The 19717-nt window shown below is 40.2% G+C and overlaps 1 protein-coding gene across 2 annotated transcripts in view; it reads right to left on the bottom strand.

Annotated features, from left to right (window-relative positions):
• Positions 1–2357: 2357 nt before the first annotated feature.
• The window catches only part of SLC38A9 (solute carrier family 38 member 9), a 41472-nt gene continuing 24112 nt past the window's right edge, over positions 2358–19717 (bottom strand). Inside the window, exons 11-14 of one of the 2 annotated variants that reach the window (XM_069879787.1) lie at positions 16851–16964; positions 15436–15584; positions 5280–5369; positions 2358–3412 (exon numbers count right to left, since the gene is read on the bottom strand). In XM_069879787.1, coding sequence (XP_069735888.1) covers positions 3247–3412; positions 5280–5369; positions 15436–15584; positions 16851–16964 — 519 coding nt within the window. In that variant the 3' untranslated portion in view covers positions 2358–3246. The remainder of the gene's footprint in view (positions 3413–5279; positions 5370–15435; positions 15585–16850; positions 16965–19717) is intronic. The other variant, XM_069879788.1, reaches the window with a different exon arrangement.

Raw genomic sequence — 19717 nt, 5'->3', positions numbered from 1 at the left:
TCTGGATTTCAGCTTGACAGTATCAGCAGAAATGATTACAGTTCCTTGAGCCTCACACAATGAAAACTTCGGTTTGCATCACAGAGTTACCACATAATATGGAGGGCTGGATTTTCAGATAGCAATGTGGTAGGGACAGTGCCGAACAAAGAGCCTGGTACTGCCATAAAGAAAATCTTAACACTCTTACTCAACACCTAGATTTGACAGTATTTCACCTCATAGCTTACTCCACCAAAGCTCAAACGTAAAGACAGAATTAAGTATTTCCAACAGGAATTAGTTTTTTTCTATGAGAAGGTAATAAAAGACATTTCCCAATAGATCATCAGCTCTATATATTACTTTTTATGCCCCGCTAAATCACGTGATGATTTGCTGAACAGAGAACATAAGGAATTGGAATTAGCTGGCCAGTACTGCAGGTCACATGAGCAAGCAAGATGGAAGTGTCCATTTATAGAGAACTACATTCTGTGCTTGCATGAAAGGAACCATTGCCATCTACTTTGGATCTTTCAGAACATTTAAGTTGCTATTAAATTTTAAATATTACTTAACTTAGGATGCTGACTGCTGAAAAAGAAAAAAAAAAATCCAGAAAATGCCTCTGTAAGTACACACCCATAACTTGCTTCTGGCACTTGTGAATACCTCAACCATAGGTAGTAAAACAAAAAAAATACTTTCTTATTAAAAAATGTGCTTCAGGTTATGACAGTGTACTGAAATACTTGTTATAATGTTAATATTTATCAATTTGTAATGCCATTCAAAGCTGTTAAAGGACTGTATAAATTAACAGTGCAGCAAGAACCTTTCTGTTACCCAGAGCAAACCCAGGCTTTTACTTTCCTCCTAAATATTAATTCTGACCACTGCGTGCTGACAAATGGAATAGAGACACCAGACAGAAGATGGAATTAAGCATTTCACTGCTAACTCTGTCTTCTTTGGGAATTTCTTTTGAACTACTGGGTCCTGAAATAATATAATTCTGCTAAAATCATTGGACATTTTACTACCTGCTTCAGTGGCAAGGATTTAACTCCTGGAATTGTGCCCAGATGGAACATGGAAGGACACAATCAAAGTGAAGTACCTGCACTTATCAGGGCTTGTACTAAAATTAAGCACTGAATCTATAAAAAAATAAGCACAAGAGCTTTATGTGAAGAAGCCAAATCTTCTTTCAAGCCAAAACTTGAAATCCTGCATCTTTCATCCTTCCTTTTGATGTCCAAGTACTTATCTTCTGCATAAAGTAACTGTGGAGGACCTAGCAACATGCTACAGTTGCAGTACTGTAAATTTGTATAATTTGTTAAAAACAAAAGGAAGTTTGTTGCAAAGTAAAAAAAGAAGTACAAGTTTAATTCGCGAAATACACTGTTGAGAACATTGAGGGAATGCAGACACCAAGTTACATGCAGTGATGACTACCTAGACATCCAGGGAAGCGTTTTATGGAAGAAGTCAGACCCAGTCCCTAAAAAGCAGATGTGTTGGCCAGTGCTACCAGTGCCAGCACTGCAAAATGCACTCCACCATCAAGCAGTGATAAAGGGTGCACAGATACGCCCTAGAGAATAAGGAAACGAAGCAGTGGCAGGTATAGGTATACAAAGGGAGAATTACCAGGATGGGGCATACACTTCTCTCTAATACAGAAGAGGTGATTAATGAATACTCCTGTTACGATTTAAAGGCACAAAAAGTTTCACAAGAAACAAAGAGAATTTGAAATAATTACTCTATTCTGCAGATAATATTCCAAACTCATATGATCTTGTATTTCACACATATAAAAGGATATTTATGCAAGTCAGTTAAGTCAAAAGAATGGATTTCCACCATCACTACAAAAATTCATTGTTTCCCAGAGAGGCATGGTAATTATCTAGGTTATGCTTTTAATCGTCTTTCTTATGAAAATATGAACTCTTACCCTGCAATGTAATTATCTTTCCCAACTCAGCTCCTGCTTCACAAATACTGAATCATTCCCACTTCTTTCTTCTTTCTTTGGAATTTAGCATTGCTCAGAGTTCTCTTTCAGTCATTCTCCATCTATTGATTATTTTAATACACTGAAATTCTGTACAAAGAGTTTTTACTCTCTGCAACCACAAAAGATGAAATTCCACTAGCGTCTGGTAACTTAATTATTGCATGTTTTGTGTTAAGACTCCGGCTCACAGATGGCAGGTGAAGGAAGTTGTCTCTGTGCATGTACACCCTCTCAGTAAACAACAAGTTAAAAAAACCCAAAACAACACAACAAAACTCTGCCCAGATTCTTCCAGCTTCTGCTAGGAATTATCTGAAATTTAAATTATTTTATTTAGTCCACAGTTCTGAAGACTGCCAAGTTTATTTCTCTGCTCACATCCAACACGTCTGGAGCAAGGCAGTGGAAAAGCACAGTGTGAGACCACTACAGGAAGACCATAGAAGGGAAGAATCAAGCCTATGATGAACATTGTGTCCATAAAACCACATGCAGCTCCTGGAGAGACAACTTCACAGCATTTAATAGCCCACTTAACAGAGTTGAAGTGAGGTCAGGCCAGAAATTCTAATTTTAATTGTCTTGTTCTAATTTTTTTTTCCTCCTGACTTTTTTCACTGTAAGATCACAAATAACTTGTGTACATATTAGTCCTGAATAAAAAACTAAGACATGAGTTTATTGTTCCTCTTAGTTGGAATTTCCTAGAGGAAAAATACTGCCGAAAATTTAATAGCATATTCAAAATTAAGAGTGCATTTTAGCCCAAATCACTAACAAAATCACAAAACAGGAAAACAACTGAAACAAAAGAGCATTTCAGTCACTGAACAATTCTCTGAACGCATATTTATCAATAAAGGTAAGGACCGTTCCTTTGGATGAAAAGAGGGGAGTTCTACAGCCTGCGGCTGAGAGCTGTGTGTTTTGAGAAGTGTGGTGTAAAAAACTAAAATGTTTGAATTTCATTAATCTTTGATGTATGTTCAACAAAACCAGGAGAACTACCTCGCTCTAATCTAACCATTTCAGTTCTCACAAAACTGCATTTTAGAGGAGCAAGACAAGTTTCCTGTCAAGCACCCAAAACATGCGTTTTGTATTTGTTTCAAAGGTGCCACTTCTCTCAAGATCATACTGAGGGTTGTTTATTCTCACGTGTGACAGTGTTGCTCAAGGCCGTTGCCAAATGTCACAGTACCACTTGTGACAGCCACAGGGAGACGGGGGCGTTTTCACAATAGGAATTGTGCAATCAGATTAGCCAGTCCAAGGAGGATTATAAAGATGTGAATGATCAATGTTGGCCACGTCAGCTGCCCAGCACGATGCAGGGAGATCACATAGATGAGGGATGGATACACGAATACAAAGGCCAGACCACATGTTGCTCCAGAGTATCTGAGGAAAGGGGGAGAGAGGGAAAGAAGAAAAGAAAAAAAAAAAAAAAGAAAAAAAAAGGAATGCTTTGTGTTAACTCTTACTTCTTGCTGTCATTTACCCTCCTCAAACCAATGAACAGCCTGGCTGACCAATGACTATCTGCAGTCACTAAATACCAGTTTCTGTTCCTTGCTGTCCTTCACCTCCTTTATTGGCATTTAATTATTCCCTTCTGTGTAGCTCAGCACCTGCTCCTCTCTACAAGCAGTCTGACATTTCAGTTACACCCACAGGTGCTTCTGGGGGCTGACAACTCCCCATCTTTGACATGATGTTTCTACTCCTTTTGGAGAAATTTATCAATGTGCAACATACAGAGACCAGACATTGCCTTGTTTTTTTGGCATCCTTTACTGTCAGAACTGCAAATCTTATTGCATCCCAGCCACCTGAGGACACATGTTAAAGCATGAAAGCACAGAAATGCTCCTGAATCTGCAACTTTTATTTTAATATATTTAATGAGCTCCTAGCAAACCATTCTCCAGACCTGAAAAGATCGACATGCCTTCTTGGAAACACGATCAACCACAGCAAGTAAAGCATTTAGCTGTTCTTTTTCTAACCACTCCCTTGCTTCCCAAAACCTTCTCATGTTCCCCTACTGTGAATTTCCACCTACTAAGCTGTACTGCAGCCAAATGCATATTATTAACTAACAGCATACTTTATTTCAAGTATTTGAACATTCCCTTAGAAGAAAAATCATAATGGAGAGTAACCATCTGCAACACAAAACCAGCAAATACCAAATTTAGACTGTATATACACAATCCATCAGCTGGAAATTCACTGTTCAAAGGTTTGACTACTATGCACAGTATGAATAGCGCAGGACTCAGGATCAGTTTGCAAAGAGAGGAATGTATTGCATGATATCTATTTGGAATTAATAACTAGGACATCTCTGTTACTGGAATACAAAAATTTTCACTAAAAGGAGAGGCATTAAAAATGGAAATGGAAAAAACCTCAGAGATCAGCCACTGAGCAAAAGTAAGTTATTTTGCTACTCAGGTCACATCTGAGCCTGTTGTTCTGGTTTCATAATTGCAGATTTCTATATTTTTCATAGAATCATAGAATAACCAGGTTGGAAGAGACCCACCGGATCATCGAGTCCAACCATTCCTATCAAACACTAAACCATGCCCCTTAGCACCTCGTCCACCCGTGCATTAAACACCTCCAGGGAAAGTGACTCAACCACCTCCCTGGGCAGCCTGTTTAAACATGTCCCTTTCCTAACTGGTGTAGGAGAGATGCAAACTAGGAATGAATGACAATGATCATAAATATGGTGTCAAATGTAGAAAATAAAACTGGTCAGATTATTTCCTCTAATCTTTCTCAATTATAGAAATCCTAGGTGTTTATTAACATTGCAAACTTAAGATATCATTTAGAAATACAGCTCTTCCCTTTGAAATTACCTGCTTTCTTGGATTTTTATTATGGACTTTCAAAACAGCTTCAAACGGTCTTAACACAAAGCAAAACCTTGAGAGAAGCCACACAAAACCCAAGCAACTTTTCTATTGACATCATATTCTTTTATATGTATAGTTACAAGGTCCTCAGACACAGCTTCAATGAAACCTGAGGAAATCACCTCAGACACAGAGGCACAATTACAGATCGCTGCTTAACAAAACTGTAAAAGAACTGATTGTTTATCCTTCTACATCATTATTTACAAATTTAAATGTATAAACATCACAAAATATAAAGACAGAATTACCTGCAGTCATACTGTTCCTTTTCAACATCAACAGACAAACACACATAACACAACAAGCAAGTTTTCTGTCCAAGCAATACTCACCTTATGATACTTCCTATATTTGGATAAAATCTTGCCATTGCTACTCCAGCTCCTACAATTGCTATGTTCAGGACAAGCACATGGAAGACACTACAGGAAAGTGAGGAAAGAGTGTTAAAATCTACACTGTGTTTATTACAAAATACCGCTATTTTCCTTCATTTACGCTAACATTTAACAAGTACACAGATGATGTTTCCATTTGCTTGACTTACTCTACTAAACATAATTAATTTCACAGCAAACATGACACCTACTGAATATTCAGACTGCCAGATTCTGAATATCTAGTGTTTTGACTCAAAATATTCTTGAGGAGTAAGTATGTGTAATTTGGCAGTCCCTCTGAAAAACATCACACAGTACTCAGCACTCAAGTATTTCAGATGGATACTGAAATACCAAAGAAACAATACCGTGTCACTTAATTCCCACATGACTGAATTAGCTTGTTCAGAGAATGATATGAATTGCTCATAGTGAACTAATGGAAAATAGAAGAAAGGAAAAGATGCATTGAGTGGAAATCATTACACAGAATGTGAGGGAGGAAATAACACCTTAAACTTGAACTTTAATGCATTTTGAAATGAGGACAAACATTTAGAATGTTGGGCGTAAATTAATATTTGACCTGTGTACTATTTATGCTGGAATTCTTTGTTGGATTTGTTTTTACAAATAATTTCCTGTTGCTTTCCTCTTTGCATTAACGATAAAAGACTGGAGATCTGTTCTGCGAAAGCAGCTTTTCATGCATCAGTCAAACTCAATGTAGTTATTTATGCACAGGGCTGAAACTCAGGAAAGAATCGCTTTTCTTTAGAGAATATGAAATGTTGGTGTATTTTAATGTCAGGTAAAATCAGGAAATATAATAAAATACTGTGATATTTTGGTCATACAGCTGCTTCTATGAAGGGAAGAAAACATTTCACACAGAGGAAACATATATACACTTACAGATTTTATTTATCTTTCTGGAGGATTTGATTTCTTAAAATAAACAAAATCTGCAGGCCAATGCTGTTTCTTAACTGTAGAAACTATCTGTATTAAGGAGGACGTCACTAACTAGCAAACTTTTAAAAGTGACCACTTCAATGGCTGAAAGGCTGCCATCCAGTTCCCAAGATAAGAAGAAAGATTAGAGACACAGAGCAGCCTCATTACAGATTAGGGGAATGGAGGTAATTTAAACTCAGAAAAATAATTTAAAATATGGATGTTCACTCTTAAAAAAATATTTCAGGAAGACAGATATCGCATCTTTAATTTTGTAGCTGACATTTTAACAGTGGTACAAGAGATGTAGCCTGTAGATAGAAGCTGTAACTTTAATAAACAAAACCATAACTGGATGTAAACCTGTTAAAACCCCAAGAATAAAAATCAGACTCATTAGGGAAAGAAAGATCAAATATTTACTGCTTCTCTAATACTGCTAAGGAAAGCCAATTAACTGAATTGTTCATAAAAAAGTGTTTGCCCTTAAGAATTACTTCCTCTCTTCCCACACATTCAGCAGATTGCAAATCTTCCTGCCAGATAGCACAACTGAGGCCAAAACTTCATGAACAGAGAAAATTACAGCATTTCTTCCATTCTTTATTTGCTGAGATTAATTTTTTGGCAAGAGAGATTTGTTTGGCAAATTTGGGTCAGTTAAGAAAATTCTAGCAGAAAACCTCAAAAAGTCTGAAGTATTTGATTCAGACATGATTTAAAACAGAAATGATTTTGCAGTTCAAAATTGTTGCTTTTTAAAACATTAATTCTAGATTCTTATAACTTCAAAAGCAAAGCGATACTTGTGTGTGTCTGGTGTGAAATGAAACATTTTTCAAATTCTTGATCTGGGAAAAAATAACCAGTTTGAGGGGAAGAATGTGTTTTGGCTCAATTGAAAACAATGGTCTCAAAATGCTGGATCCCCCAGAACAATTCAGTACTTGTTGGGTACTGCTTTGCATTTTAAAATGTTGCAATAAATAAAGCAGGATCTTCAAGAACAATACAAAAAGTCTAAAAAGGATTTAAATCCATCTGTTTCAGGGCAAAAGGTTGCACTGTATTCCTGCCCTAGAACATCCTCACTCCTTTTTCCACCTTTTTGAAACAGCCCAAGTTGTGATCAAGTTATCGAATCACAGATATTTAACCAGCTCATTGCAGCTCCAAGACAGCAAAAGGCCTTATTCTTAACTGAGACAGAAAGGTGTTAGCATTTGGGAAAATACCCTTCCGAATACAGAAAACAGGGCTACTAGTAGCTGTATTATTTGAGACAGTGTTTTTCATAAGACTAAGTTTCATGCAGGTGTGGCCCAGAAGAGACATAGCCCATGACGTTTTACTAAGTTTTAAACTGCTCAGTTTTAGCCTCACATTGGCTAACGGTACAATTAACAGTCACCACACATTGCAAAACGGCAGTCAGAAAAACGGGGGGGGGGGGCATAACCCTACCACCTGTGCTTATTATTAAGTGTTTAAATGATGTTAGAGATCAGACAGGATTTGACCCCTTTTTACCTAACCACCCTGCTGGCACACAGCTGTTTTCTAAGCAGCAGAATTTTTCTCCTGGTAGTCACTGGCAGCAGAGCCCTGTGGCCTCTGCCAAGGCTGGGTGGTGTGCCCGATTAGGGTTGCTGCTTTAAGGCACAGGTTGGACTGCTCCAAAGAAGCTATTATGGAGAAAAGCAGCACACCCATGGCAATCCAAGTGGGGCACATGGCACACTGTCTTCTATGTTTTGTCCTCAGTCTCAGTGTTCTTGATTGGGCAGATGAAGGTTCTAGCTCTTTTCTATAACGGAAATCACTGCTCACCTGCAAAAATCCTGCAATTCCACAAAAAAGCTAGCAGAGAGGAAGAAAAAAAATAAAGAAAAAATAAAACTAAAAAACTATCTTTCCCCTATGTCGTGCTATTCTTCCCCATTACAAGGTTAACCTTTCAGACTGACAATCTGGTGTGCCAGATTATCATTAACAGTTCTCTCCTGCAGAACTGGTAGTTAGGCCACTGAACAACAGTGGCCATATACTTCTAATTAACTTGAGCATACTCAAGATGATAATCACATTGAAAACTGTGAAGCGAATCCCTAGGGCACAGGACACTTACAGAAACAAACTGATTTTAATCCCCCACAGGTCAGATACAAGGAAACCAGAAGTGCTGGACTCAGCGCAGAGTCACAGGATGAACACACACAATAAGGGCAACAGGGAAACAAGGAAAAAAGCAAAACCAGATTGTTTAAAATAAGAATTTCTGAAAGGATAGTATATCTAAAAATGCATTTTCTTCCTGGAAAACTGTCTCAAGTGACATTGGTCAGAAGACTGTGAGTCACAGCAGTGAAGAAGCAAGACAGCAGCTAGGTGAAGATAATTAGACATGCACTCAAAACAGCAGAAGTTTATTCCATTGTATCAGGAGACACACATCTGTGGAGGAACTGGCAGGTCTGCTGGGCTACCATGGAGTAGAGGGAGGACAATCTTTAAAAAAAGCCAAGTGATTTCTGTCCATCAGCTCATTTAATCTCTCAAAACAGGGAAGATGTCAAGAAGTTTGAAAAACTGACCAGATGATTGAACAAAGCATTTTATGCACAGTATATAATTAATCAAGGGAATTCTCTGTCACAAATATCACTGTAGCTAAGAGCCAGTAATATTAATAAAAAACTTAGCCTTCTGTACAGCTCAGAAAATCCAGAGTCATGTAAGAAAACAGCAGATAAACCACATGACTTTGGCCCTAAGTCACCCATTAAATGATACTATTGCAAACATATCTCACTTTAGAGAAGAAAGTAATTTCCCAATACATGACATTTTGGCCTTCCTTTACAACACCAGGGAAAGAAGAAGAGAATGAACAGTTCCTTGGGTTTCGACCCAGACACCACTTTCTATGTACTAGTTTGTTCGCTAGCACACATGCTGCAAAATGAAAGAAGAGATTAGGACACCTTCTCTTGTCTTTAATTTTTCATAGGAAGCACAGAAAGGCTGCAGGCTTTGTGATGATGTCTGTCAGCAGATCACTGTGCACGGATCGTCTACGCACTTATTTGTTTTAAGAAGCACAGAATCACAGAATAACCAGGTTGGAAGAGACCCACCGGATCATCGAGTCCAACCGTTCCCATCAAACACTAAACCATATCCCTCAGCACCTCATCCACCCGTGCCTTAAACACCTCCAGGGAAGGGGACTCAACCACCTCCCTGGGCAGCCTCTGCCAGTGCCCAATGACCCTTTCTGTAAAGAATTTTTTCCTAACGTCTAGCCTAAACCTCCCCTGGCGGAGCTTGAGGCCATTCCCTCTTGTCCTGTCCCCTGTCACTTGGGAGAAGAGGCCAGCACCCTCCTCTCTACAACCTCCTTTCAGGTAGTTGTAGAGAGCAATGAGGTCTCCCCTCAGCCTCCTCTTCTCCAGGCTAAACAACCCCAGCTCTCTCAGCCGCTCCTCATAAGACTTGTTCTCCAGCCCCTTCACCTGCTTCGCTGCTCTTCTCTGGACTCGTTCCAGAGCCTCAACATCCTTCTTATGGTGAGGGGCCCAGAAATGAACACAGGATTCGAGGAGCGGTCTCACCAGTGCCGAGTACAGAGGGAGAATAACCTCCCTGGACCTGCTGGCCACACGGTTTCTGATACAAGCCAAGATGCCATTGGCCTTCTTGGCCACCTGGGCACACTGCTGGCTCATATTCAGTCGGTTGTCAACCAACACCCCCAGGTCCCTCTCCTCCAGGCAGCTTTCTAGACAGACTTCTCCCAGTCTGTAGCACTGCATAGGGTTGTTGTGCCCCAAGTGCAGGACCCGGCATTTGGCCTTGTTAAACCTCATGCCATTGGACTCTGCTCAGCGGTCCAGCCTGTTCAGATCCCTTTGCAGAGCCTCCCTACCCTCCAGCTGATCCACACTTCCACCCAGCTTAGTGTCGTCCGCAAACTTGCTAAGGGTGCACTCGATGCCTTCATCCAGATCATTGATGAAGACATTGAACAGGGCTGGACCCAGCACCAAGCCCTGGGGAACCCTACTTGTCACTGGCCTCCAGCTGGATTTCACACCATTTCCCACCACTCTCTGGGCCCGGCCAGCCAACCAGTTTTCCACCCAGGAGAGTGTGCGCCTGTCCAGGCCAGAGGCTGACAGTTTCTCAAGCAGAATGCTGTGAGAAACTGTGTCAAAGGCTTTGCTGAAGTCCAGGAAGACCACATCCACAGCCTTTCCCTCATCCAGCAACCGAGTCACTTTGTCATAGAAGGCGATCAGGTTAGTTTGGCAAGACCTGCCTTTTGTGAACCCGTGTTGACTGGGCCTGATCACCCGGTTCTCTTGCATGTGCTTCATGATAGCACTCAAGATCACCTGCTCCATGACTTTCCCTGGCACTGAGGTCAGACTGACAGGCCTGTAGTTTCCTGGGTCCTCCCTGCGGCCCTTTTTGTAGATGGGCACAACATCAGCCAGCCTCCAGTCCAGTGGGACTTCCCCAGTCTTCCAGGACTGTTGGAAGATGATGGAAAGGGGTTTGGCCAGCACATCCTCCAGCTCCTTCAGTACCCTAGGGTGAATCCCGTCCGGCCCCATAGACTTGTGGCTGTCCAGTCGGGCTAGCAAGGCTCTGACCACCTCCTTTTGGATCACGGGAGCCTCATTATGCTCCTCTAGCTCCTGGGTTAGTACACAGACGGAACGAGCCTCCTTACAACTAAAGACTGAGGCAAAGAAGGCATTAAGTACCTCAGCCTTTTCCTCATCCCCTGTTACTGTTGTTCCTTCTGTGTCCAATAGGGACTGTATGGTCTCCCTAGTCCGCCTTTTATTATTTATATATTTGTAGAAAGATTTTTTGTTATCTTTCACTGACTTGGCCCATCCAATTTCTAGCTGAGTCTTAGCCCTTCTGATTTTTTCCCTACACAATCTCACTTCCCTCCTGTAGTCCACCCAAGAGGCCTGTCCCTTCTTCCAGAGCCCATAAACATTTCTCCTCTTCTTGATATCCCTCAAGATCTCTCTATTCAACCAAGCTGGCTTTCTCCCCTGCCGGCTTTTTTTCTGGACCACGGGGATGGCTTTCTCCTGAGCTGCTAGGACCACCCTTTTGAAGAGCTCCCAGCCCTCCTGGGCTCCCTTGCCCTTGAGTACTGTCTCCCATGAGACTTCACCAACCAGCCTGCTGAAGAGATCAAAGTCTGCCCTCTGGAAATTTAATGCTACCGTCTTGCTAACCACCCTCTTCACTTCACCTAGAACAGAAAATTTTATCATCTCATGGTCGCTTAGTCCTAGGCGTCCACCTACCGCCACATCCCCCACAAGGCCTTCTCTGTTCACCAACAGCAGGTCCAGGAGGGCACCCTCCCTTGTTGGTTCATTCACCAGTTGTGCGAGGAAGTTGTCTCCCACGCACTCCAGGAACCTCCTAGACTGCTTCCTTTCTGCTGTGTTGTACACCCAGCAGATATCAGGCAGATTGAAGTCTCCCACAAGAACGAGAGGCATCGATCTAGAGATTGACCGCAGCTGTTTATAGAAGAGCTCATCAGCTGCTTCTCCTTGGTTAGGTGGTCTGTAACAGACTCCCATCACAAAATCTACCTTCTGGTGGGCTCCTCTGATTTTGACCCAGAGGCACTCAACCTCCTGATAATTGCACAAATGAGCACAATATGAGCACAAATGCTCATATGAAGAAGCCTGGCTTTTAGAATCATAGAACAGTCTGGGTTAGAAAGAATCCAGTTCCAACCCACTTGCCATGGGCAGGGACACTTTCCACTGGATCAGGTAGGTTGCTGAAAGCCTTATCCAACCTGGTCTTGAACACCCCCCCCCATGGATGAGGCAGCCATGACTTCTCTGGGCAACATGTTCCAGTGTCTCACAACTCTCACAGTAAAAGATTTCTTCCTAATATCTAATCTAAACCTCCCCTCTTTCAGCTTAAAACTGTTCCCTCTCCTCCTATCGCTAGTTGCCCTTGTAAAAAGTCCCTCTCCACCTTTCCTGTAGGCCTCCTTTAAGTACTGGAAGGCTGCTGTAAGGTCCCCTCAGAGCCTTCCCTTCTTCAGGCTGAACAACCCAAACTCTCTCTTTTAATATAACAGAGCTTCCAGTTCATGCAAATCTGCAACACATTCATACAGAGCAACCCAGGGCTTAAAAATCCAGACAGGAAAGTTTTTTAATGGGGACTTCGACCAAAGAAGGACATGTTTTGTTTTGTTTTAAAAAAAGAAATAATTGCACAATTATAGCCAGAAATTAAATTTATAACATTCTCTCAGCTGCAAAGAAACTCAATATAGGAAGGATGCACCTACAGAAATATATGTGATCTAGCACATTGAATCACGGGGTTAAATGAGGCTAGGTTGCCAACATAGATCTTCAAACACACAATCAATATGAATACAGCACACTGCTCAATGTGCTATGTGAAGAGATGAGTGGATACACCATCTGTGTACACTACTAACCCCTGCTTCCATAACCGAAAGTAAAATCCAGAAAAGTTAGAACAATTATGTAAATGTACAAATTAAGTCATGACAATATAAGATTTTTTAACGATAGGGTTTGGGGTATTTTTTTTCATATTCTTAGAATCATAGAATAGTTTGGATTGCCAGGGACCTTTAAAGGCCATTTAGTTCCAACCCCTCCGGCAATGAGCAGAGACACCTTCAATGAGATCAGGTTGCTCAGAGCTCTGTCCAATGTGAATTTGAATTTTTCCAGGGATGGGGGTTTCTGCCATCTCTCTGGGCAGCCTGTTCCAGTGTTTCACCATCCTCTGCAAAAAAAAATCTCTTTCTTGTATCCAGCCTGAACCTACCCTCTTTCAGTTTAAAACCACTGTCCCTTGTCCTATCACAACATCTCCTGCTAAAAAGTCTGACCCAATATTTCTAATAACCCCCTTTCAATTACTGAAAGGCACAATAATGTCTCTCCAGAGCCTCCTCCAGGCTGAACAATCCCAACTCTCTCAGCCTTTCTTCACAGCACAGAACCCCAGATTCTGCTCTGTTCTTTTTTCCCCCCTTTTCCAAGCTTTTGGACTGTCGTTTACACAAGTGATTGGGAATATTCCCCTCCACATACACATCTTACACACACAGACAGGGACTAGAGCTTGAGCCTTGGCAGTTCAGTCTTCCTATCACCTGTGAACCATTATTCCAGGACATTCAAGATTTATTTAGAAGAAGCTAAGTATAGACAACTACTAGCAGAGTGCTCATTTTGCTACACAACAGCTATGGAACTTAGTATTTCCAAGTAGCTTTTTAAGGGTGGATCAACAGGCTCCCCAACAAGACATCAGTTTATGTCAGTAAAAACTACACCTTTATATTAGCAAAATATTTGCCCACAAAAGCTACTTAGGGAAAAAACTGGAATATCGAAATTCTTCCTAAAAAAGTTGATAGAGACACAATGCTACTGAAAAACCTTTGTCAGCTTTAGCTACTGGTAAGAACCCATTATGAAAAGACATATTTCACAACCAGATGGTAAATCTTTTACTTTCGTCCCAGAGAAAGATTCTGTGCTAGCTACAAGTCTTCAGTTAGTCCCCATTGCATAGAAAACCCAAAGACTCATCTTGCTGGCTGTAAATGCACAGAAGCCAGAACCTGAAGGTTAGTGAAGTGACTTTTGTACTGTATTTGAGATACCTGGGATACTAGAGAGGGAGACACAGCTAGCCAGCCAGAACGTACTACCTTATCACTATTGGTTGGAGTGATTTAAGTGGCTTCCTAGAAACCATTTTTGACTTCTGAGAAACTTCAAATACTTCCCTAAAGGGAGTCTTAAGAGGGGAAAAAAAGAAAAAAGAGTGAGTGAAGCTACCCACAGGACATCCTGGAGACAAGAACCACGCAAGTATTTGCATCATCACATTCATCATACCACGAAGACTTAAAACAGCAAGCTGGAATTAACCTGAGAAGAGACTAGTATGAAGCTGTAGGCTCTAGGACAGGGCATGAGGGAAATGAAAACCATTCTGGTTAAGGAGTAACTAGAGGGAGGAGATAGAAAGAGGCACTTCCATGTAATACGAAGGACATGGCTATTTCCTTCATGGCTGTGAAAGCCATGTTTAGCACTTAAATCAACAGCCTTGTTTCCAACAGTAACTTGTAGCAGTTCCTAAAAATCTCCCCAGCGTTGAGCTGCATACAATTCAGTATCAAAAAAAGTAGGCACTTATTTCACTGTCTAATTTTAGGCATCCAATTTCTAGACCTTCTCATACCTAATTTAGTACCCAGAAGAAACCTGAAACCTGGAACAACATCTTCCCAGACCTGTATGCTACTGCTGATGCCACAGAGGAAACACATTTCTTCCTGGGATATTTTTTAACTTTCCTCCATCAACAGTAATTCACAATATAAAATAAGAAACTTTAAGAAAAATGCCAGATTTGCAGCTGTGACAAATTCACACAGTACTCCAAATATAAGTGTCCTAGGTTTTATATAAAATAACCCAACTAAAATTGACGTCTGGATCAACTCTCCCTAGGAGTTTAGTATATAAATGCAGGGGTGTGGCTCATCTCCAAAATTAGCATGTGAAAAGCTATTTTTTTACATAGCAGCACTCTAGATAACACAGCTAACAACTCATTTAGCTACTGGCTCTGTTTAAAAACAGAAGGATGATTACTATTTATTCACAAAACACACAGAGCACACTGGAAGGTTAATATGCAGAGTGTACGTCCTTTACAGCTTAAGGATTACTTCATTAAACACTTCTGGACTGAATATTTTTCTTTCCAGTAGAACTTTTCTTTTGCTGTATAAATGCATAACATAAAGGAACTGTGTTCACAAAACTCCCCGATTTATTGACAAAATGAAGAGGTAAAACAAAAGAGCTCCCTCATTCTGCTCTGCCAAGCTGCAGCATTCCTGATCTGAAGACAAGAGTTTATTTTGCACGCCTGTTCCACCCCCGACCCTACAAACACTGTGAAATTAACTTTTAAAACATATCTAATGCAGCAAAGTAAATACCTGAAGCCCCAGTCAGATTTCTGACAACAGTTAAGCAAAGTGTGCCAAGCTCTTGTCAAGCAGTAGACTTCCTACCTTGGGTAAGCATTTCCAAAAAACTGCCTTAACAGCTGAACTCGTGCGAGATAGCCCAGCAGCGGGTATACAGTCATCATCTGGAACAGCAGGAATATTCTTGCAACAAATGACATGATGTCATCGCTGGGAAAGTTATCTAGAAAATTCTAAACATAGGAATAATGTTACACTTATAAATGGTGGCTTGATTACATGTATCTGCTGATTTTTAAGAGCTGTGTAGAAGAAAGAAAGGAAAAGCCAAGTAACTACAATTGCTAAATGAACTCCATAACATGAAATACCCTCTCCCTCTTTTACAATTGCCTTGCCACCAAATACCAAGTCATTATTTTATATTACAGGGCTGATGTCAACTTTCATGTTAGCATTAAAGATGGAATTATTTTCTAATCTTCTGAAGATCTTCAAATAATAAAGGCTGTGGAAGGGCCACCTAATTTTTAACAGATGGAATTGTATGCTCCTATTAACTGTCACATCATATCTAGAAATTAAAAAGAGATAGTTAATCAGTAAAAGTTGACCATATGCAAATGAGGAAGAGATCATATACTACCAATGGGAACATCTGATAAAGTTGTGTAAGACTTATGTTTCATGCAAACATATGCAAGGCTTTCTAAGTACATACAATAACTATCGAAAATAAATGGGAAGAATATAACTTGTCATCTATTATTTAACTGTGAATTTCACTCTGTGACATTATTTCAAACGGTTCAAAAAATAATTTCATGATTAAACAGTGGTACCAGTTCTAACTAACCTTAAATGTTGCCCTACTGCTAAATATTATGCAAGAGACATGGAATACCTGGCAAAAAAATGGATCATCAATTGATAACTCCTCTCTTTGAAGTAATTCAGGCTGTGGGAATCAACCTCGCCTATAAGCAGATAAGTTTACTAGCTTTCAAAGGGTGTTTCATGTGGTTCTACTATCTGAAGAACTCTGCTGGCAAGGCTCTCCATAGTGTTGAGATTCCAAAGCTATCCATAGCCAGGACTCCTATCTAAATGAGCTTGCATTCACATTATATTTCTTTTTGTGCAGTATTTGAAACCAGTCCATAAAAATAACACTTTTCAGGATTAAAGCACCTGAAGAAATTAAAGCCTCAACTGTTCATTTGTTCATTTTGCTCCTTCTTCACCAATACCGGAGTTTTTATTAAATGCTTGTCTTTTTACAAAAACACTGGCAGACAGACATGAATATAAATGAGATAACACAAGCATTACTCATCTGCCTGTGGTAGTGCCCACGAGTCATTAGCCAACTGACCAGAATGAAGGACAGACGTGTGTGCCAGGGTGAGTCATGAAGCAAGAAGCAGCAGCAGATCTTTTTATAACACGTATTTTTTAAAAGATCACAGATGAATATATGCTGCAGTAAAATATCTCACCTGTTCAACACATTCTTTGGACAGTGGTGGAGAAGGAAAAGATGCAAAAATTATCACTCCAACATAGAGATATGTTAATCCCACCAGGAAGTATGCAATAGAGAGGTCTCTCACCTAAGGAAAAATAAATCTTATTTTGGCCAGGACTGACACACCAAAACAGAAAAAATAAAAACTTCATGAGATTATTTCTACAGCTCATTTATTACTGTTACTTTTACATTTATTACTGTCTTATATTTATTACTATTGCTCATTTATTACTGTTACTTTTACATTTATTACTGTTTTATATTTACTACTATTGCTCATTTATTACCATTACTTTCACATTTATTACCGGTTTATATTTATTACTAATACTTCAATTTTTTCAGTTTTATTTTCTATTACTTGAATGAAGACCTCAAATCTGGCTCTGGATCAGATCTGAAAGCTGCAAGAAGACACCCCAAAGTGGAGTCAGACAAGCATTATGTATATATCTACATAAAGAAAAGGCACCATGAAACAGATATGCCAATAAATGTAGTATGTTATTGCTGGACACACAAACACACACTAGTTATTAAAACAAAAAAAACAAGAAACCCTCTTGAATTTCTCACATTCACATGTTCTACTAAGAGCCTTGGGATACAGAGACAGCCCATCAATGCCATCTGTTAAATCTCCTGTCAGGACCAAAACCTTACAATTGAAGACATCAGCCTACCTAAGTGTGGATATAATGTAAAGGACATTTTTAAAGTAGCTGCTCTGAAACCTAAGAGAACACACACTGGCTCCAAACAAGAAACTAATACATCAGTCTTCTGTAATAATAGTGTGATAATGGAAGCTAATACACTGTTAAATAAAAAATACAAAACCACAAATTAAACAGAAAGTCAGAAACAAGAACAGAGATATTAGCTTTAGTGTTGTATTTTATAACGACTCTTTCATTTAACATTGCTTATCCAATTTGAAGCTGAATTTATATAAGTAGCCCAGGTAAGTGCACTAAATACTCAGAGATGTTTAGGAGAGAGTGCTGATGCTATGAGTAGTAAATCCATATTTAAATAGATTACATACACCTAAATATAGATTTAAACCTTAACTTCAATGTTCACTTCGGATAATTTTGACTATCATTATGAAGCAACTAATACACAAAAAGATTCACAACTACAAAAAATAATTAAAAGTTTTTTAACAACATTTAGTATTGGCAAAGAAGCAGCAAATCTACTCGGGCCCCTTATGAAATGGCAGAGCTCACATAAACATCAGAATGACCTCACAGCAATGTACTTATGGGTTATTCTTCTACAACATTTCTTTTCTAATTGAAGTGGGAGACCATTTGTTTCTAGTTATTAACAATATTCTGTATAAGCTTATACTACACCACAAAACTCTCATTACCTTATAGCAAACTATTTGTTCAACTGCTAATCATAATCAGCTTCTTAAAGGATTACTCAGTATTGCTTTATTACATGACCCTATTTTCCTGCGACTGAGAAGCAAGTCTTAGTGGCACAGGCACAGCACCAAATTATTAGGATCAATAGCACTATTATTAGGCTTCCAGACCAGGACCATGATCATGGCCCCCAGCCAGTTCATCATGCACGTGCAAAGCTTGCTCACATCTGTGCACAGAAATGTTTCCCTAGCTGTTTCTTCACACCATCTCCTTGACAAAAGCAGCATATCCTATACCTTTCTAGGGTCTTCTAAGCACAAGGGGGTCCCTGAGGAAAGTATAAAATATGAAATCACAAGTTTCAAGAAAAGTTCTGAAGGAGTCCCGTTTTTAGTGAGGGAACTGGAACCTCCTGCTCACTTTGTAAGTGCTTTTGGGGTAGAAGATTAATGCCTTTTTCCAATCAGTCAATGATATTTTACATCAGACAACAGCACTATGTTTATGTGTACCCCAAGGTGGCCCTCATGCCCCTGGCAGCCGCACACTTCCAGCAGTAACCTCTTCTTCCTACTGATCAGTTGCATGCAGCTGGAAGATGCTTCTTCAGTTGACACTCTCCTTGCACTGGTCACTCAGCAAGGACTATCCACCTCCATCAGAGGCTGAGCAATAGCAGTGCCTTTAAATTATTTCCAGAATTTCTCATGGGATTTAACAACTACTTCTTCAAAAGCATCAGTGCCCCTCCTAAAAACATATTTTTGGAATACTAAATTTAAAAATCTAGATTTCTTACAAGTATGTGAACCTCATGAGGTTCAACAAGGCCAAGCACAATGACCTACAACTGGGTCAGGGTAGTCCACAGTTTCAATACAGGCTGATGGATATCATCAAGAGTGGCCCTGAGGAAAAGGACTTGGGGGTGCTCATTGATAAGAAGCTCAACATGAGCTGGCAATGTGTGCTCACAGCCCAGAAGGCCAATCGTATCCTGGGCTGCACCAAAAGAAGCGTGGCCAGGAGGTCAAGGGAGGTGATTCTCCCCTCTAGACTGGTCTTGTGAGACCCCAACTGTACTACTGTGTCCAGTTCTGGAATCCTCAACATAAGAAGGATATGGAGCTGTTGGAACGGGTCCAAAGATGAACAGAGAGCTGGAGCACCTCTGCTGTGAGGACAGGCTGAGAGTTGGGGTTGTTCAGCCTGGAGAAGAGAAGGCTCCAAGGAGACCTTATAGCGACCTTCCAGTACCTGAAGGGGGCCTACAAGAAAGCTGTGGAGGGACTTTTTTTCAAAGGCGTGTAGTAGCAGGACAACAATTGGCTTTATATTGGAAGGGGGAAGATTTAGATTGGACTTTAGGAAGAAATTCTTCATGATGAGGGTGGTGAGGCAGTGGCACAAGTTGCCCAGGGAAGCTGTGGCTGCTCCATCCCTGGAGGTG

This window comes from Phaenicophaeus curvirostris, chromosome Z (genome assembly GCF_032191515.1).
Source record: "Phaenicophaeus curvirostris isolate KB17595 chromosome Z, BPBGC_Pcur_1.0, whole genome shotgun sequence".
NCBI classification, from domain to species: Eukaryota; Metazoa; Chordata; class Aves; order Cuculiformes; family Cuculidae; genus Phaenicophaeus; species Phaenicophaeus curvirostris.
Note: the sequence above shows the minus strand (reverse complement) of the source record. Positions and strands in the feature narration are given on the sequence as shown.